The sequence below is a fragment of the Hydra vulgaris genome, chromosome 02 (genome assembly GCF_038396675.1).
Source record: "Hydra vulgaris chromosome 02, alternate assembly HydraT2T_AEP".
NCBI lineage: Eukaryota > Metazoa > Cnidaria > Hydrozoa > Anthoathecata > Hydridae > Hydra > Hydra vulgaris.
This window is the reverse complement of record NC_088921.1, coordinates 40585486-40608409: the sequence shown is the minus strand read 5'-3', so window position 1 is coordinate 40608409 and position 22924 is coordinate 40585486. Positions and strand designations below refer to the sequence as shown.

Here is a 22924-nt window from a genome sequence, read left to right as displayed (position 1 = left end):
AAAAGAGTGAGGTGTCAAAAGAAAGAATATAATAACGAGCAGCGCATATCTTACGACAAGCTTCTGCAGCTTTAGTTCCAAGTTTGAACTCATAAAGTAAACAGGCGCGAATTATCGCATCTGACACAGCCATACTCCACTTAAAACTTTTAAATTTAAAACGCATTAATAAAACTTATGAAACACACTGATTGATTCTCCTTAAAACAAGCTTTAATTTATATGCAAAATCATCCCCCCACCACAACCAGTTTTCTTAATACATTTCTTAGAAATAGGCAATTAGGATAAACCGCACGAACTTTTTTGGTTGCCTGATATAATAAAAATATTATTTTGCATGATTTCATAAAACCTTTAAATTTCATCAGATATAGAAGGATCTCCAAACATCGATAGTTTCAGAGAGAAGAAATTTCTTTTGGTCTTAACATCATTGTCATCAATGTCTGAGAGTTAAAAAAAAAAAAAATTTCAAATTAAAAATAAAAAAAATAAAAAAATACAAGTTAAAAATTAAAAAATGAAATAAAATTATAGTTCCACAAAAAGTATTACAAACGGTAAAAGATGTAATAAGACTTATTATAAACAAACAATAAGATTTATAATAAATAAACAATAGCATGTATTTTTTTATTTTAATAAGAATAGAATTTTAATAAAACGCTAGTGGTACACATATCTCACTTTAAGCAGGGTGTGACTGCAGAGAAGAAAAAAAGGCCGAGAATAGAGCTTTATGTCAAAACCCAGAAAACCTGGTGCACAATCAAGGAGGAGGAGGACAAAGGTTGAAAAATCTTAGCAACCAATTAAAATTGATCTTACTGAGCTTTGGGATCTAGTAGGTCTAGAAAGCTGGATCTTGTGAAAAACTGCAAGTGCCCTTGATGTTAAAGTAGACCAGTGGAGGAAGGTTAGCCCTGAAGTTGTTAGATGTATTTAAAAACATTTTTAAAAATTTGACTTGTACTTCTCTGTGAAATTGTTCACGGGAGAAATACACGTCTGATTCAGGACTTTACAAGTAAATAGAAGTTTGATAATATGCAACAAAACTTAACACTGGTAGTCAGGAGCAACTTGAAAAAACTTTAAAAAGTCTTTTGCATAAATTAATTAAAATGTTTTTAATTTATCATCCCTGAAATATATAGTTTTTGAACAGATAACCCAAGCTTTATTTTAGAAATGAGTAGAGTTTTTGATTTTTAACAAAAAACTGAATTTTACATATTGCTAAAGTTGAAGTAAAAATATTTTTTAAATATATTTGTAATCAGGAGAGATAACAGAACGGGAATAAACTTTGAGCATATTTAAATTAAAAAAAAAATTCTGGGACGCCAAAATATAACTTTTAGTAAATAGTGATGACTTTTTTCATTATTATAATTTAAAAAAATATATTTAAATTAAAATTTTTTTTTCTAATAAGAAACACTAAGAAACACACCCACGAATTATTGCAATAGAAAAGATAACTATGAATAAACGAATAGTATATAACTTTTAAAGACTCAGCAAGAATATCTGTCCCAAGATTGATCCCAGGTGAACACCACAAAATATAGTATATTTTTATGTTTCATTTGTTGCATATATTATGCATTGTTTTTGGTTTGATAGATTGTTTTTAAATTAGAGTAAGTGATTCTTTAATACTCCATGGAGTATTAAAGAATGGAGTATTAAATTTTTTTATGGAATGGAAATTTTTTATGGATTTTTCATGGAGTATTAAATTTTTTTAAAGTATGCCATGGTTAGTAGTGTCAAATACTTTTGACAAATCAATATTCTTAATTTTTCGCAATTATTATTGAACTCGTTGGATATATAATTTATTTGTTCTATAATTCCACAATCTGTTGAACTATTATTTTTTAACTTTTTTTAAACAAACTAAGCTAATCTCTCAGCCAAAGCGCTGAATAATTGGTCGCCAAGTATTTGGCGACAGTACATTTTGCAGGTGACAGGTTCCAATCTGCATCATTTGATAAATGCTGCTACTAGACCGTGGGCGCATTTATTTTATTTGCGTGATTTTTTTGTTACTCGTTAGAGCAATGTTTTAGTCTTAAAAAATTATTTTATTTAAAATTTAAAATTAAGAGAAAAAGTGTTTTTTTTAACCATCCGTTGAAGCAATCTTTTCATTAAAAGTTATTTAAACCAGTTTTAAAATAATTAAGATTGCTTGCTAAAACAAGACATTATTTAAATAGAACAATACTGATAAATAACCAAATACAACGGAGTTTCCCAAAGAAAAGGTGGAGTTACCCAAGGTTACATTCTTAGTAATCTTCTATTTCTAATTTATTTTAAGGCCTTTCAAAAACCTAAGAAAAACTTTAAGTTTGCTGATTACACATTATTCTATTTATCAACATCCATCAATTACCTTAATGAATCCATAAATGCTGATCTAGAAAAATAAAACATTATGTTTAAATTAGATAAACTATCTTTAAATAAAATTAAAACAAAATATATTTTATCTTATTCTAACCAGCGATAAAATCTGATAGCATAAATATTAAAAAAGAACTAAATTTTTTCAAATTTTATGTTAAATATCATCAGACCGTTACAGAAAGCACGTGTGGTTGAACGCTTTGTGTGGCCACGCATAATATAATATAACTGTTCTGTCAGTTCAAGTGTTTTAAAAATGCGCTGAAAGAAGTAAACTGAGCAAAATTAAAGAGCAACTAAAAATAAAAATACAGTACTAAAAACAACGACGAGAAGATTTAAGGCCCATATAATAACAATGAATTAAAAAATGTCAAAAACATACTCCACAAAGTTAAACCTATACCATTAGTAATTAAGATGACTAGCTAGCAACATTTGTAACAATAAACACTTTGGATACAAGGATTATTGGCTAGATAAGTTAGCGTCAACGATTTGTTAGCAACAACTCATATATTATTCGACCAAATAACGAATTCAACTATTGCCAACTATATTACCAACTATTCGACCAAATAACAAGTGTTACAATGTTGTGACGAGGAGGGAAGGGAGTCAAAAATGATCAAAAATTGCGTGAGGTAATTTATGGGCGACCTCGAAGTATTTAATGGCATTGAATCTTTTAAACATACGTAAAAACTAGCAAAAACTGACTGAAAACTGTCCTAATAGCAGCATTATGATTTGAACAGATTATAATATTACTTCTGTTTGACTTTTTTTTAGTTTTAATTTTATGGCAGAGTTAGTTAGCCATAAATTTAATTTTAATTTTATGGCGGAGTTAGTTAGCCAGAGTTTAGTTAGCCATAAATACAAAAAATTACGGTTAACACGAAAGTATAATATACAATATAAAGAATGGTGTTAAAAATAAAGATTTAAGCATCATCATACATTAGAACCGACGACACCGGGAAGCCCAGGGTGACACTGCCTCTCCCCCTCCCCCCTTCCTCCTCCTCCACCACCACTTTTTTTTTAAAAGATCTTTTTTTTCTTTATAAAAGAAATATTTATATATTTCTTTTATAAAGAAAAAAAGTTATATATTGATAGTACAGCTAATGTATTCAACCGATCTTGTGTAAACCTTTGAAATTTCCATTCAGCATCAGCTGAAAACACCATTCAGCATCAGCTGTAGACACAGGTGTAACCAATCTATATCAACTTTGATACTTCAGAAAATGTTTCAACCAGATTATTTTAATGCATAAATTGGGATAGGACATTAATGCCGCCAATATCACTAAGAACAGCATTTTTATACAAAACAGTTAACTTGGACATCAATTTAACTTTATTTAGCATCAGATAGTTAGAATATTTTTTATATGATCCTGAGGATAAAGTTGTCGATAAAAATTGAAATTTTTCGGATCTAAAACTGAAAATGATTTAAATAACATAATGCATCTAAATCTGTCGCTAATACCGTAAATAATTTTATCAAAGCATCTTCTATATGTAGCTTGTTTGACGTATGTCTTTTCATTCGATTTTCAGGTATTTCCTCACAATCGTTAAGAATTGATTCAAGAACATCAGGGGCGTATCTAGGGGATGTTTAATACGTCGTTCAAAGTACCCAAAAATTTAAATAAAAGTTTTTCAACTTGATTATATTGTTGAAAAAAAAAAGTTTTTATATGTATAACAATTAAAAACCCAACTACAGCCATAACTGAACAAATTATGCACGGTTGAATCTGAAATCTGAAACTGTTTGAAAAAAATTAAAACTCGGAAAACACGAGGTTTCATAATTTTACGGTTTCATAGTTTTGCGATCATTTAAAAAAATATATACAATATTAAACTAACTTTTGAGTTGTATAACTTATTTAGAAACTTATTATTTTATTTCGTTATGTAAAACTTTATTATTTAAATATTTTACTTCATTATTTTTAAAAAAATCAAAATGGTTATATCAGTTAGAACAAATTTTGGACTTCACTTTTTACATACACCCTGAGTGAAGTTTTTTTGGCGTCACTCTTGCCATAAGATTTTGCACTTTTCTTTAACTGCATCTGCTTCATTTTTTTTTTTTTTTTATATATAATAGAGAAATTCGAAATATTTGCTGTGATTTTCCATCTGTTAAAATCTTTCATTAATTTCAGCGTCTAAAACTAAAAATAAGAAATTTACTTTAAAAGACTCCATTGCCAACTTCACAGATTCATCTTCATAGTAAAATGGCTTTTTGGACTTTCTTGACCTCACCACAGCTTTATCAGAGAACTTTCGATCAATGCAGAGACGTTTTGAGGGAGGGGGGGGAAGGGAGTAGGAGGGTGTCTAAGCCCCTAAAAAATTTATCAGTCTGCAAATGCAACAATGGAGTAGGCATAATTGGATCTATAGTTGGCAGTCGGCAAAGGTTTCTTTAAGATCTCTTCGAAACAACCCTGGATTGATGTCCAGTTTTTCTGCCAGTTACATGGCTTCTATAATAACACTATACAGCCCATTTTCCAATCTCATGTTGTTCAAAAAAAGTCTCGATACTTTCAATAAGTTTCAAAGCGCTCTGCAGATTAACAGTTTTCATTTTAAGTGCTTTACTAACTAAATTTGAACGAGACATTATACCGAGAGACCAAAAAGCAGAAGAATTTGAAATTTGTAATTTTCTTGGCAATTCTCATAGCGGTACATTTTCGGAAAGCATCGATCTTAAAACCTAACCATTGATTAGATAGCGTCATAAACCTTATCAATGTGGCATCGCAAAGAATTAAGGGCATCTATCCTGCACTCCCAACAGGTTTCACTTAAAGGATTATTAGTTAAATTGTTTACATAATTTGTTATTGTACTCTATAAATGAGTCAATCCAGAAATAAAGTAATAAATCTCCTAAATGTAGTAAAAAAAGTTAACAGCTAGAGTGCAGGAAAATCCTGCATCATTGACAATATGTTTTATTAAATGGTTTTCACAAGAAAAAAAAGCTCCAATGCTAAAGTCAAGGATCCTTTTTTGTATGCCTACCTTTTTTCTCTTCATGTTTGATCCAGGGACGTGGTGGCCCAGTACAAGGGTACGAGGACTTGTACTGGACCCTGAAATAAGTAAAAAAAAAATATCTTATCAACGTAGAAATATAAAGAAGAGAGATAAATTTAAAAAAGAAAGCTGGAAACTGAAGTTGATTAATTAGCTTGTCTTGCTCAAGAAAGAGAACGGAAATTTCAAGCTAGAACAAATGAATCATCTGAACAACGAGCATCTCGGCTAAAAAATCGAAGAGAACGATATGTTAAGGCAAGTGCGGCTAAAACAGAAGAGCGATAGTAATTATAACTCAAACAAAAGAAACCAATGCCCTGGTTTCTATCATTGGACAAAATTTTAATATTATATTTATTTATGTTTCAGGTGAAATGAAGGGAAAAAAAAGAAAGAGGCATCATGGAAATACAAACTGGTGTCGCAATAAAGCTCAAAAATAACAACATGAGTTGAAAGCAGCTGGTAATGATCCAAAACAATTAAAGTTAATGGCAGGTCTCGCGTCAGTGCAAGTGCCACAAATACAGAGAAAAGCTGGGACATTTTTTACAGGAACAGAGAATGTAGAATAAACATCAACATTCATTGTGAGTATTACAAGTAAGCCTATTATTGAAACAGTGCCAATAACAGAGATTAGTGACCAATCATCTGTACAAGAAACGAACAATAATCAAGATTGCAGCAGATAATGGAGCAGAACTACAATATTCAGAAACATTCAGAAACCAAAACTGAAACTGAGTGAGTGGCTGTAGAAATAAGTAATTATGAAGTGCCTGTAACTGCAGCGGCTGACCTAAATCTAGCAGAAAAGATTATTCAGAAGCAACCAGACAACGTTGTTGTCAATAAAAATGATCCAGCTAAATTTCTAGAGCTGAAAAATGCAACGGTAATTTATAAAAAGCATTTTATTGTATTAAAATCAGCCAACAAAACATTCAAGGTTATCTAAGTATTACACTGAATCAGTTAAAGTTAACGACATTAAAGTTGTGCAGAAAAGGTCATGGCTAACCTACTCTCTATCACAAGACAAAATTTTTTGCACTGTTTGTTTATGCTTTGGATCAAGAGAGGATTTTATTTAATTTTTAATAAATTTATCAAATTTAGAAATTCAAAATTTCTAAATTTGTTAAATTTACTCTGTTAGTATGATGAGATGCTGAATGAAAAACTCTCAAATATTCACAGTATTCAAAAATAATCTGCTGGAAGGGGTACTAGAATTACGTTTCTTTCTAATTATACACAAAAAAAGCTAATTCGTATTAATGCATACATAAATGGTCAAGAAAGATGTTTCAGAAGAGGTAAATAATTCAGTATTCTTTTCACTATCAGCTGATGGCACCACTGATATTACACTTTGTGAGCAAACTTCTATTGTATTACGTTATGTCACGCTTGCTGCAGAAGAGGCCGTTGTAAAGGAATATCTGATTTCAAAAGTTGAAACTGAAACAACTACTGGTGAAGGAATAAGTGAAAAAATCAAAGATGAACTCAAATTAAACAACGTAGATATACAAAAGTGTGTTTATATGTGCAGAAATTAAAGACTTTTCTATACGAAAACTCAAGGAAACGAAATAATATATTTGAGAAGTATTAATCTCTTCTTGAGGATGTAAATCAGTCTCTTGAACTAGCTTTGAACTACTGTGGCTAGCAACCCACAGTATTCGTTTTAGTGCCTTATAAAATGCTATTTTATGTGCTGCTAAAATTGCAACTGAAGCTCAGCTTGAACAGCAAACATTTGTTTAGAAAAGGTCTCGCAGAAAGAAACGAAATTTAGCAGAGTTTGAGAGAGTTTTCAGCAAACTGAAACTTCTCAAAACTTGTCTAGCAAATCGGTTGACATCAGAGCATGTTAGAGGTTGTGTTCTCTTGTCAGTGGAACATAAGAAAATGTGAAATTTGACGCATTCAGACATAATAAAAATGCTGATACAAATGAGTTACGTAATATTTTGTATTTATAAAAACTTTTTTTAGTATAAATATAATTTTCCTTGATCGCTTATTTGTCTCTCGTTAAAAGTACTTCACCGAGCCCCTCTTCTGGAAATTCGTACCTGCTTTTCAGGTACCACTACGTCCCTGACACAAAATATTGTTTTGATTCACGAAAGATTCAATCACACTGTTATCACTTTTTGATTCAACTTCATTTGACAATAGAACTACAGAATTTCTTTGATTACGCTAATGCCTGTAGAACGAGCAAAAAACAAAAGAGAGATATACAATCCGAAAAAAATGTTAAACAAATATGTTATTGAAAAATATGGCTAAAAATTCCTCATGACAATTACATAAATTTTAAAATAAAATTCTGTTGACAACTTTTAATCTAAATTTGAATGATAATAATAACTTAAACTATATTGTTTAACTTTAATATCATATCATTAGGACTATAAAAATAGGACTTGGAGAGAGCCCAAAACAACAATAAAAAACGTAATTAAAAAAACTCAGAGACAGTTAGCTTAACAAAAAGCCAACTGCTGTAAAATTTAAGTAGTAAAAGATAAGCGTGAGAATATATTTTTACATATAGCTTACAGACTATAGTCCACGTACAAAGAATATATTCCTATCTACATATCTTATTTACAAATAGCCTATATAACCTATATTATAGGTTACTTACTACGACTACATATCTATCAATTTATAGGTTATTTATACAGTTGCGACCTTACTAATGAGGATAATCTACATGTAGTCTACGTAAAACAGAAATACTTATATTAGACTACAGTCTAATATAAATATTTCATTTAGTAGACTACAGTCCACGTAGAAAGAATATATTCTTACGATATATAGCTAAATAGACTAGTTATTTAGCTATATATAGTAACTATACGTATATATTATATAACTATACATAGTAGTTAGATTATAAATTAATTATATATATATATATATATATATATATATATATATATATATATATATATATATATATATATATATATATATATATATATATATATATATATATATATATATATATATATATATATATATATATATATATATTTCTGAAAATGCATATATATATATATGTATCTTTTATTTTTTAATGATATATATATATATATCTTTTCTGAAAATGCATATTTAATATATGCATAAGTAACAAAAATATGGTACAAATTTGTTACATAGATATGCTATAGTAGATATATAACTATACGTAGTAGTTCAATTATAAATTAATAATATTTAAAAGAAAGAATTAATTAAAGTTACTTCGCTTTTTTATCTAAATCAATTTGCTTTTGGCTTTTTGTCGATACGATAAACTTTGTTTTTAACGTACTAGAGTAAAAAACACGTTTACGTACCGGGACGGACCGACTTAAATGCACCGTGCGCAGGACGCCATTCGGACGACACATGCCTACTTGGTTTACTTCATGTTTTGAACTAAATTATGTCAATCATGTTTTTTAAATCTACTAGAATTTTTCTATTCACATTAAGTAAGGCCAATCTAACTTGTTTATTTTCTGTCCTTCATGTTCTTAGTCAGTTCTCAATTGCAGGGTTGAGAAGCTACGTTTAGCACTGACAACACTTTCAGGACATAACTTAATAACTTAAAACAACTTGTGAGTGATTGGATATTGCACCTAGACGCACAAATGAAAAACAATAGAAATATTAGTAGGCAGTGATATGATTCCATCCTCATCCTTATACATTTGCACTGCCACAGTTTAACTTCTGATGTTAATTCAGGTCCAGGTAAATATTATATATATTAAGTCCAAGAATGACGTCATAGACATTACTGATATCAGAAACAGTTTAAACAATATTTTTTTGATTCAGTGTAACAATATTTATTGATATCAAATATTAGATTTGAAGAAATTGCAATTTTTCATGAGAAAAAACAGTATTTATATCCAGTAAAAGTGCAACTTTAGTTTCGAAACAAATTACTGAGCCCATTTGTTAAAGAGAACACACATAATTAAGAGTAGAGCACATAATTAAGATAATTATAAATTCTTAAACTCAAATATCTTTGCAACGGAGTAATAAAGTAAAAAATTTGTATTGTCAGCAAATATAACTGTAGATATTTTTAGGCAATTCTTAAGGGATCAATATTGATCCCTTAGGAACCAACAACAAAGACTACGGATTTTATATTAGTATTACATAGTGTTTTTTTCAGCAAATAGCATTGTATCCATTTGAATGTTGAGCCTATCATACCATAGTGTTTGAACTCGAAAATTAAAATATGTTGGTCAATTGTATCAATACATTCGTAAATTGTGTCAAAGCCTTTAAATCAATAGATACTACTATTACTTGAAGAGCGTTTTTCTGAAAGAAGTCAAATCCATTGTTTTCAAAACTGAGTATTTTCAACATTTGGATTCTTTATTGATAAAGGTACAAATCTAACTATGTTAGCATGAATAGGAAAATTTTTCATCATCTACTATTTACGATTTTTTTTAATTTTGTTATTTAGGTGCTCCAAGAAGGCCTAACGGTCTTGTCACAGAGCACCGCGGAAGTGCATTTAACTAGGAAGTTCACACCTCCTTCTTTGCCGTGACGCGAATATATGTCCAGAGTTCGTTTTGAAACTGGATTTCCTGCTTCTAAAGCAAGCGCTTTAATCATTGCGCCACGGCCACACGATTACAAAGTTGAGATTCAAAAATGCCTTGCCTGATAATTAGTTTTTTTATTTTTTTCCAAACACGTAAAATGTGCTCTTAATTTTTCTTCAAACATGTAAAGTCTGCTCTCTTTATCAAACATGCACCGAACTTACAGACAAAACGTTTTTTAAAGTGAAGAGCGTTTTTTTTTAACTTTAAAAAAAAACGAAGAACATTTTTCTAAGTTCAGAAAAACGCTCCTCATTTCAAATGATATTTCGTTTCCAAGTTCGATAATTGCATGTTCTGTAGAAGAATTCTTCTAAATTGATTTATGTAAAGTCTAAATTGATTTATGTAAATATGTTTAAAATACGTGTTTTTTATGAAGTATTTGAAATAACTTATTTTAAATAACTGGATTAAAAATAGGACGTTAGAAAAATAGTAATGCAAATAATACAATTATCAGAGAAAGCTTGGAATGAGTACTTGAAGGAAAAAGCTTGGAATAAGTAATTAAGCAGGATCGGGAGTTTCACAAATTAAAAAAAAATACAAACAGGAACCTTTTAAATCTACGTTTTACGTCTTTAGATCCTTTTATTTCTTTTCTTTACCAACCATCACCAGTGATTATACCTTTAATCTTGTTAAAGACCATCACCAGTGATTAAATATATATATCTCTTTAACGACCATCAATAGTGACTAAATATATATCTCTCTTTAACAACCATCATTAGTGATATAAGCTTATAGATGAAACTGCTATATTAGTGTACTATTAGAGAAAGAAAGAAATTTTCTCATAAACCAATTTTTTGTTTTTTACCTGCTTTTGCTTGCCCTCCCAAGCTCTAGGGGATGCACATGAATAACTTCGGCAGGGCATTTATTATTCCTTAAAACTTGAACTCAAAAAATTCTTGCACAGCTCAAAAGCAATTAGAAACCTCTTTTTTATTTAGATTTTGGATCGTAAAATAAAAACATAAAAAAAAGAAACACGAATTTAAAATTTTTTCTATTTTTTTTTGTTATATAAGTCAGATATAATTTTCAGGATTTGGCGTTAGGGATGTTTTTAAAATTTAGTTTAGACATGGGAAATATTCAAACATATTGCTGGGGTCACAGCTAAATCTTAAACTAAAATCTATGCAAATCTAATTTAACAAAACTCACAATAAATTAATAGATGCAAAGGCCTTTTAGGTTTAATATGAAGATGGCTTTTAATATCTCCAAATAAAACAAAAAAAAAATCACATTGCTTAATGTGCAAAGTGAAACAAGTTTATTTGTACCAAGTTCCACCATTTAACTCTGCTCTCAACTATCATACATAACTAAATTCCTTGCAAGATGAAAACTATTTCACCAAGATTAGAGGTTAAGTCAATAGCTTGATACGACGATCCTGTTTTCTATGAAGCAACGTTAGACACGCGAGCAATGTGCTTCAATTATGTAAACATCCTCTGTTGGTCTAAAAGTAATAAAATACTTAACATATATTTACTTTACATATATTCTGCCGCACTAAGTAAAAACGCATTATTCGCAAAAAATCAAAAATCAATTTTCCATTCCATCAAACCTCTTAATATCGTATTCTTTGTTTAGTGTACTAGGCGAAATATCGTAATACATCCAGAAGCAATCAAACGCAGACTTGATACACACAGACAAGACTAATATAATATGTTAAAGTAGCTTTCTCAGAATTGTCAACTTGTTTGCTTGATGCGCTTTTACTTAAGGGGGCAGCATATATAAACATATACACGCATAAATAAATACATATATATCATTCTAAAAAATTACTTGTGATGTAAAGCAAAGATTTAATAAAGTATGAATCTTATTCAGTATAAAAACATTAATATTTGCATCAAAAACATATCCTAACCCATTTTAATATAGAAATAAGAATTTGGTTAGATGGTTTTTAACAACTAGTAGGTTGGTAACTATATAGCATACAACTATATATTAGCGTAAGTTGTAAGTAATCTAGCTGTCATTTGGATTCATAAACGTACGTACGTTAAAAAAGCTAACCAATTAAATATTTTGTTCAAACTTTATATAATTTTAATGAGGGGCAAATAGATCAAAAGTGTATATGCTTTTTATAAGAAAAAAAAAGCGTATGTACTTTTTATCAAAAAAAAAAAAAAATTTTTTAAAGTTTTTATGGAGTTAAAAAGGTTTTGCAAAACGGTGTGAGGTCAAAGTAAACTTTCATATATATATTACTATTTAAATTGCTCGTTAGCATTAACATAGTAATGGTGTGGTAGAGCGCTCGCTTCTTAAGAAAGAAGTTTCAAGTTTGATCCACACCGAGGCCTAGGAAGCATAACACTTAACTTATTTTTTTACGCAACGGCCTTATAGGGGAGACCGGGGCACGTTGGCCCACGGGGTAGGTAGGCCCATTCGAGTTTATTCAAAGGCTAGACGCTTTAACAAGCTGGGAATCTAAGTAAAGGTTGGCACTAATTTAATCCTTTTTTCAAAAGAAAATCATATTTATTGGACCATATTTAAGTGTGTGGGGCCGTTTTAACAATTTTTGATACATCAAAGTAAATTTTGAAAAACTTGTTTAACTTACTGACGTTTGACAAAACAGCATTATTCAAGTGCCATATTTAAAGCTTATAGTGTAAGGATTATTTTAGTATATAATGTTCCACAAAATTAGTTGATGGATTAAGGAGAAAGTTGTTCATACTCTAATCATGACAAAGGGGCAGATTGGCCCGATGCAACCCTTAGATTTTTAAAATAATTCGGGTAAATTTGTGACGGAAAAATTGTTTTTGTTATAAAAGTATTAAAACTTGTAAAACATCAGAAATAAGCTCATAAAGATCAGAAATAAGCCTCATAAACAAATTAGCATTTGTTTTTATACGTTTTTTTGGGTGTTATACGTCGATAATAAGAAAATATCACTCGTATACATAATATTTAAATTTGGATAAATTATCTTATTATAAAAAGTAATTTTAACTTAGATTTACATATGCCTAAACTTAAATATTGTATATATTTATATATTATTATTATATATATATTTATATATATATATATTATTATATATATATATATATATATATATATATATATATATATATATATATATATATATATATATATATTATTTAACTTATAATATAACTTATATATCGTCGGGGATAGTGCAAAACCGCGTAACTAGCATTGGATAATACCACGTATCTACAGTACATTTTTTTTACTGGAAAAGTTTAAAATTAAAAATTTTTTTCAACAGATTTTAGTTTCATTTTAGTATAAAGAGCATTATTCATGTTTTTTGTAATGTCAATAATAGAAATTTGTTGTTAAAATTATTAATATCCAAATATAGTAGCCAATGCTAGTTACGCGGATTTGCACTATCCCCGACGATATGTAAATTTAATTGATATTTAAACTTTTACATACAAGTTATACTTACATATATAAATTTAATACTTTATATACTTAACTTTTCATGCTTAACACTTAAATTTATATATGATATATAAATTTAATATGACATGAGTTATGTAAATTATTAATGATTAAAAATAAATAAGTATTTAGTATTTTAAAAACGAAAAATATAAAATGTAATTTTTTAGATATAAGTATGCAGGTATATAAATAATTAAATAAAAAAGAAATAGTTAAATATAAAATATGTAATAAAGTAATGTACTTTTGGTTTTTGCATTTTTTTTAGACCTACCTAAAAATGGTACGAAATTATATTTGCAAATCACAACGTGGAAAAGTGTCAGAAGAAACAATGTTATTGGCAGTGATACAAGTTACAAAATATAAAAGATCAACTAGAGCAGTTAGTAGAGAATTTGATAGACCACATAAGACTCTAGGAAGGTATTGCATATCCAAAAGGTTGCCATCTACATCTAATACTTCGGTTCAAACTGAAGCAGACCTTGATTTCCAAGTGATTCTTTCAAATTCTAACAATGATAATACACTTGAGTTTGATGTTACTGCAACAGTACATAAGCCTTATGCAGAACATACGCCTGATAACGCAGCTATAGGTAGAGATTTACTATCACCTGAATTAGATAAAAAACCCTGGCACAAGTTTGGCTATGCCAAAAGATTTCAGGTATTTCTATTTTCTCTAACTAATTTGAATATAATTTAGTACTGTAACTTATTTAAAGATTTAATAAGATACTGCAATATAAAACACTGCTTTGATATATTTAAAATTTTGAATTTTTTTAGAGACTGGGACAGATACTTAATATGATTTTAATGTTTATGTCTAATGGTAATATATATTTTATATTTCTTTAGGTATTTTAACCTGAGCAGAAAGTTTTGCTTGAAGAAAACCTAACAAAAGCAAGGGGTATTTACTTTGGTCTTTCTCCTAAAGAGGTTTGACGGTTTGTTTATATATATAACATATGCTGTTGCTTGTAGCAGAAAAATTCTACACTCATGGATAGAACTTCAATTTGCTTGTAGTGATTGGTTCTCCGGATTATTAAGAAGGCATCCAAAGCTTTCTATTCGCTCTCCTCAAGCAACAAGTTTAGCTCGGTGCACAAGTTTTAATAAACATAATGTAAATTTATTTTTTGACAACTTAAGCAATGTTTTGACTAAGTTAAAATTAAGTGCTTCAGACATTTGGAACATTAATGAGTCTGGAATCACAACAGTGCAGCGGCCTGATTGTGTTGTTGCACGTAGAGGCTTTCGCCAGATAAGTTGAGTAACATCAGCAGAAAGAGGAGCATTAGTGACTATGGCTTTGGCGGTTAGTGCGATTAGCAATAGCATACCTCCATATTTTATCTTTCCCAGAGTTAATTTTAAATCTCACTTTATTCGTGATGGACCAATAGGATGTGATAAATCAGTACATTCTTCAGGATGGATGACTGAGACAAATTTTCTTAAATATATCAAACATTTTTCTATCCATGCACGTTGTTCCAATGATCGCTCTTATCTGGTATTGATAGACAACCACAGCTCTCATCTAGATGCAGTAGTACTTGATTTTTTTAAAGAAAATGGTGTCACACTTTTATCTTTTCCAGCACACTGTAGTCATAAATTACAACCATTAGATAGAAGTGTTTATGGTCCTTTTAAAAAGTTTTTGAACTCAGCATGTGATGCATGGGTTACTGTAAACAAACGACCTATGACTATCTATGAAATACCTGGTATAGTAAAAACAGCACTTCCTAATCCTATAACTCCAAGGAACATAATTAGTGGTTTCCAAGCAACAGGTATTTATCTAATTAACAAAGATATTTTTTCAGAAAGTAATTTTTTGCCATCATATTTAACAGATAGACCAGACCCTAGTACTAAAATGTCATCTGTGGATTTTAGCATTACTAAACAAACACCTAGAAACGAAGTTTCAGCTGTAGATTGTAAACAAAAAAAATTCAAAAAATTTAATTCAAATGAATCAAAATCTAAGAGAGGAAATTTTCCAGATTTAGACAGCACATCAGGTGCTACCCAAAACTTTTCACTTATACCATCTCCTAAAGAAGTGAAGCCTTTTGAAAAAGCTCAGCCTAGAAAAAACAATGTAAATAAGCTCAGAAATCGGAAACAAATTTCTCCTATATTAACTGATACACCAGTTAAAAAAGCCTTGCAACAGGAACAGAAAGCAGCAAAAGAAAAAAAACAGAAGGGCTCAAAAAAATAAAAACTATTTTCTATCAAAGAAGCCGGTCCAAGTAACTCTAAAACTAGCAAAATTTTTGCCAGTCAACCTGTAAAAGAAAAACGCAACAAGAAAAACAAAGATGATAATGAGGAAGATGTCCTGTGTCTTAGTTGCTTCAAACTGTTCTCTAACAGCCTTCCAGGTGCTGTGTGGATACAGTGTTCAAGCTGCCAGTGTTGGGCCCATGTGAGTTGAGTAGAAAAAGGTGCAAAGGAGTTAGATTATAAATGTTTATACTGTTGTTAATTAAAATGTTATGTTATATTTTGGTTTACTTCATTTTTTTGTAGTTGATTGTTTTAAAATTGTTTCAATTTTGTTTTATCAAGTTATAAAGTTGTTTGTTTCATCAATTTCTAAAGTTGTTTTTGCTTTATGAGCGTTTTCCTACCTCAAATTCTGCCATAAGTTGTATGTGGGCCAACCTGCCCCAATCCTTGGGCCAACCTGCCCCGATAACGGGGTAGGTTGGCCCACCCGACATGACCTAACAAAAACAGTTTTAAATGTGTTGAAAAGCTATTATGAACTTTTATTAATGTTTTTTCCGGATAGTCTAGGGACTAGTCAACCTTTTTCCAAAAAAAACAAAAAGCGAAAAAGTTACACAATAAGGAAAAAAAAGCGGGCTAACGTGCCCCAGTCTCCCCTACATCAAGGATCTTGTTTCGTTTGAATTAAAAGGTTGAGAGAGTGTTGTAACAATCTATATATTATGCAAACAGCAAATTTGATAAACAGCAAAACAATAAAAAACATGAATTACATTAATTTTAATTTTCTTTAAAGCTTTTAAGGTGCACCAAGATAAGACCTATCAATCTTATCACAGAGCACCGCGAAAGAGCATTTTACCAGGAAGTTCACGCCTCCTTCCTTACTAATGTCGCTTACTGGGCTAGAGTTGGTGTCAAACCACAAAAATTCAAAGTGTCATAAAAACCGTTTTAATTATCTTTAAAAAGCTCCTGCAGAATAGCTTTTCGTAACATCTGTTTGTTCTTCAATATCAATAAGTCCTTTTTTAATAGCTCTTATGGTTTTTCTACGTTGTTTTGTACCATCAGTGGATTTTTTGTCCAAAATTTTAACTCTTGAACTATCTCTGCGACATGAAAGTTTAAAAAAAAGTTGACTACATAAAATTCCATATTGGTTAAAGACTGAGTCTACTCCAAAGATCCTTCATTAAACTCCAATATTGCTGAATAAACACCAAGTTCTAATATGGTTCTATTGACATAAATAATTTTTGGACATTTGTTCCAAATTATATGATTCAGCGCCTCATTTAAATTTTGAGTTTGACCATGCAAACACTTTTTTAACAACTCATCAGATGACAATTCCACAAAAACAGGGCGAAGTATTAGGTGGATCCACATTGGGGGATTTATATTTGGTCTATATATCGCATTTGGTTCTGATTTCTTGTGCTTGCACCAACTCGCACTACCTGTTGGTAGTGCGTTGTTGGTTGGTGCAAGTTGGTGCAAGTACACATTATCCACATTGGGAGATATATATTTGGTCTATATGTCATATTTGGTTCCGATTTCACCAACTCGCACTACCTGTTGGTAATGCAAGTAATTCTGCATTGAATAAATGTTTTTTTTGGTTAATTTCCCTTTTCCTGATAAGGGTGTCAATGTTCCTTTATATTCTTTGACCAGATTCCTTGGCCTTGTCCCAAGGCGCTTCTAGACATGACCTACACACTCCAACTTTTCTGGAATGATACCATATTTCTCATATGGGTTACTTCTAACTACTTCCTTATATGATGAGGCATCGCCATCTCCAAGGTATTGATTATAAATTAAACGATGTTTTTCAATTGAAAGTCGAAATATTTTAATCACACCTATTGCTTCCATTGAGCAAGAAGATTTTGTGTGATTTACAGAACATTTTCCACTTGATAAGTGATCATTTTTTATCATAATCAAAATTAATATTATTATTTTTCAATCATAAGTTTTTTGCAATGCTTTGACAAGACATTAATGTTGATACATTTTCCTGCGTTTACTGTTGTGACAATTCCGTTCATTGAATTAAATCCATGTTTTTGCCATGCACCATCTACTGAAACACAACATAATGGATATGGGTTAGTAAGCACATAGAACAAATTTTCTTTTATCTGATAAGTAGCTTTTCGTATACTTTGTTCTGCAGCTTTTTCATAAGTTTCATGTAAAGATTCTGAAATGGAATTATAAGTTTTGTGCTGAATTGAAAACATATTCATACAGTGTGAAAGATTTACTAATGACTCATGTCCTCTGCTAATTTCTCGAAAAGCAGCCACAGCTCTAATATTTGTTTTAAATTTTGTTCGACCTTGAACTCTATTAATATTAATACATTCATTGGATGTGTACATTTCTTTATTATATTTGCATGCATTACAAGTCTTAACTTATGCACATTCTAGATGAAAGCTAGTCAACTAAACTAAAACCATTTGAACTCTGGACAACAGAAACAGTCATTTAAAAATAACTTCAAGACTTTAAAGTTTATAATAATATTGTTTTCTCATTATCATAGAAAAAACTTGGATTGCAATCTGGATTTAATTTTAGCTCCTCTAAGGCTATTGAGAATTGAGATAAAATTGAGAAGTGTTATCGTTTTCAGAAAGTGAGTTGTTTTCTTTCTTTTTATAAAAGAATTTACGATGTTTCTTTCCTCGTGACAGATTCTTACTATTTCCCATTTAAAAGCTTTAGAAACAAACTTTAAAACAATATGAAAATCACAGAGAATTATTTAAGTAACACAGAAACTTTAGTCTAACAATCACACTGTTAAACAACATTTTTATTTTAATATATAATACAGTTTAAAATTAGTTATATTTCACATAACAGATTCAGAAAAATAATTATAAATTGAAAGACCTATAATTTTACCAATGAACTAGATAGGTTTGAGTTAATTCAAAACAGTAATTAAGGCATTGGTAAGGACTTATTTATTTATGCATCTAACTAAAAGGTTAAATATCACAAAAAATATAAAACAAAATGTAAAACCTTTTTCCAAAAAATAAATGTTAATAAAATTTTCTATCAGATAAGATAATAACATTTTTTCTAAAATAAAAAAAAATTATTTGCTTTTTTTTGTGATGACCTTAAGAGACATGTGAGAAGTATAGACAAATTTTGGAAGTGATGTCTTCAAATTGTTTTACTTTTTAGATTTTAGTAGAAAATAACGTATATAAGCCAATTTTATATATATTTTTTAAAAACTCTTTTTAATTGGGGAGATATTGAGTTCTAAATTTTGGCCCATTTTATGAAACCATTTGTGCATGAAGTGCAATGAGTACTTTGATTGGCAATTTTAGCAACATGATTTTGAGAGACACATTCCTTTTTAATTTTTCTGCTACTCCTGGTAGCCTTCTACAGTAAAAATAAAATTTCAATATAGTTACACTTTTTGTTTAGAAATCATGGTTCAAAACCGCCTAATTTGTAATTTTACACATTTTTTGAGCATTAATATCTTTTAAGACCCTAACTTGCACATGAATTCCTTAATAATTTTTGAAAGCCACTAAGACATACATTGATTTTATACAGAAAAAATGTGCCGGCAAGTACCTGGGAACATTTGCAATTAATGCGCTTTATTAGATTACCAATAACAATCTGAAATGAAATTTATAAGTTATTTGGTTTTCTTATACATGAATCTTCTAATATCTGAAAAAAAGTCTATGCGCTGAAGCGATAAAAAGCCTACAGAAAACCTAGTAGTCTTTTTTTGCCACATTTTGAACTTACAAAATACCCTAGCAACAGTATAGATATGCTTAGGAATGGCTACTTTACATCGTTAATAATTAGTACTCTAATTAAAACTAAAATATAAGACATTTTTATATATACCAACCATAAACAAAATATTTTAACCCATTTAGTATAGATCAATATAACTAAAAAACTTAGCATATATAACTGAAATGGCTAATATAATTACAATATCAAACAGAAGCCCAGACCAGATATCACAACACTAATATGAAAACTATAGTTATGTATAACTTTAAATAGGTCGCCTCTTTATTCAGCTATGCAACTTGCACAGTGACATGACTGCAGTAGAAATAACTGTGTTAAAATAATAGAATGTACATAGCATCAACCACAATCTAATGGGTAGGTATTTAAATAGTTTAAAAATCAATTTTATTAAATCATCAGTAATGATATAATCACAAAAAGTTAATAAAACCATCAGTGGGCAATTAGTTAAAATAAACAAGATACACAGAGCCGACAACACCAGGGGGCTCCTTTTTTTTTTTTTGAAAAAAAATTCTAGATTCAGAAGACTTTTTTTAAAATTTGACGATTGTGCCCCTCCACTTCGAAACCTGGGTTGTCGGCCCTGATACAGATTTCAGTTTATACTATTTTTACATACTTAAAGCTCTCAAAAATAAATTAGCGAAAGGAAAAAAATTTAATATACGATTACTGGATAGATTATATTACAATATTTAATCAATTGATATTTAACAAATTGGTTAAATATTGTTATAGATCAATGAATTCCTTATCATTAAACTTGCCTGTCTGAAGTGGGATCAGTTTGCACCATGCCTATCTTCTTTATAACTTCCATACCTCTGCAAACACGACCAAATATTGAGTGTTTACCTAAAAAAAAGACTAAGTTTAGTTCGCTGAGTTTATTTTGTAATTAAATATTTAATATACTTTATTATCAATATATATATATATATATATATATATATATATATATATATATATATATATATATATATATATATATATATATATATATATATATATATATATATATATATATATTGATAATAAAGTATATTAAATATAAAACCAGTTTCTGCATAAAAATTTATTTTAATTTATTTAGATGATAATTTTACTCACTACAAGTATTTAAAATAAAATTCTGCATAGTTTATTCAATAAGAGAACCCATTACTATTGTTATTACTTTACATTACTATTGTAGACTTGTAGAATCAATTAAATATTATATATTATTATAGCGTTTGATCAATCAATATCAGACAAGTCAATTTCAGTTACATATTTAAACATTTTAATCAAATATATTTGGGTCTTCTTTATAAACTCATCAAATTTAACACTTTCAAACACAGTCTTCATATTCAAGATTTTAATGTTCTAATTAACTTCAAAACAAAAACTTACCGCAACACTCATACAATTTGCCTCTACAAAAACGTTAGCTTCACCATCCTCCTTATAATGGTGAAGATAACATTAGCTTCACCGCCATCCATGTAATGGTGAAGGTACTAAGATTTACCCATCATAAACTACATAACTACAGCTTTAAAACTAAACCTCCAGGTACAAGAAGGTATAGAAGATACTTGAGGTATAATATCACAAAATCTCTTACAAAATTGTGTATTACAACACATGATTTTGTTCAATAGAGAAAAATGTCATTTGTACAATACTATTTTATTTTAATAAAATTATACAACAATTTGTCATCAATTCAACTTGTTTTGAGTATATATGAAACACAATTTTCATGAATCCATGCTTTTTTTATAAAATTTATATAGTTTGATTGTTTGACAACATTGCATTTCTACAATCAGATTCTGATTGATTATTACATATTTTGTTACTATAAAAAAGGTCTAGTTTTTTAAATATGCTTATTGTTTATTGCCATTTACGGAAAATTAAATACTCATATTTGCAATTATCTAGGTTAATAAGACACAATTAAGAACTAAATGTATAAAGCATAATTTAAAATTAATTGTTATTTTTATTTGTTTGAAGTTATGTATAGATTTAGTAAAAATATTTTTGTGATAAAAACATACAAAATATATGTACCAAAATATTTTTTTCACCCATCTTCAGAATGTCTAGCACAGGGCTTGAGTACACATAATTCAATCACAAAGCAAACATGAAAACTAGGTATGAACCAGGATATGACAAATTAAAATTTGCCAAATATCATGTTAGAAAAATTGCCAAAAATGAAAGGGTCAGAGTATAATTCTATTGATAAGCAAATTTTACTTTTTAAAAGGAGAAGTTTTTTGCAAAAAAGCCTCATAAATGGTGTTATAAATATTTACAAGAGCAAGTTGCACAGATGTAGGACATGACTTTCAGGTTTATCAAGAAAAAGACACTTTAGGCTTTGGGATTTTGAAGAGAACAAAGTAGGCATTGGAGGTAAAGTTGTCATAAATATGACAAAAGGCTTAGAACATAAAAACTACAAAGTATTGTTTGGCAACTAGTTTTCCAGCATTGAACTTGTAGCTGCTTTGAAAGATAGGGGTCCGAAAAAATGAAAAATTCAGTCAGTTGCTACAGTAAAAGGAGATTAGGAGGCTGCATATTACAGACTGAAAATGAATTGAATCAGAAAAGATATGGTGCAGTAGACTTCAGAGTTTAAAGCGCAACAGATATTAGCGTTTTAATCTCCTAAGTCTACTATATAATTTATCATAGCTCCTGAAACCTCTGGCAGAACTAAAAAGTGTGACCAACCTTCCATTGCCCATAAGTTATGTTTATTATGACCACTTTTCAGAACGTGCCGAAAAAAACGTTCTCATTTTTGCCTTACAGGATATTTACATTTTCAATGTGAGAAGTGTAAAATTCCACTCTGTATTTATTTAAGTGACAGTTATTAAAACTTTCACTTAAAACTTTATGATTTTTTCTTAATTTTCAATTACAATAATTAAAATCAATAATAATAATAATTAAAATTAAAAATAATTAAAATTACAGATATTAACATTTAATAAGTTAATTTAAAACAATATTTCTAAACTACTATTGGTTTGGTATTGTCAACTATTGCTCACCAAAATATTTTTTTTTATATAAATACATGTGTACGTATATTCATATTTAATACATACAATTCACATGATTTGTGT

At 29.3% G+C, this 22924-nt stretch overlaps 1 protein-coding gene across 1 annotated transcript in view; it reads right to left on the bottom strand.

The window, feature by feature from the left end:
• Positions 1–11189: 11189 nt before the first annotated feature.
• Positions 11190–22924, bottom strand: part of LOC101241074 (peptidyl-prolyl cis-trans isomerase-like 1) — a 38306-nt gene continuing 26571 nt past the window's right edge. Inside the window, exons 7-8 of the mRNA XM_065790913.1 lie at positions 20549–20636; positions 11190–11667 (exon numbers count right to left, since the gene is read on the bottom strand). Coding sequence (XP_065646985.1) covers positions 11619–11667; positions 20549–20636 — 137 coding nt within the window. The 3' untranslated portion in view covers positions 11190–11618. The remainder of the gene's footprint in view (positions 11668–20548; positions 20637–22924) is intronic.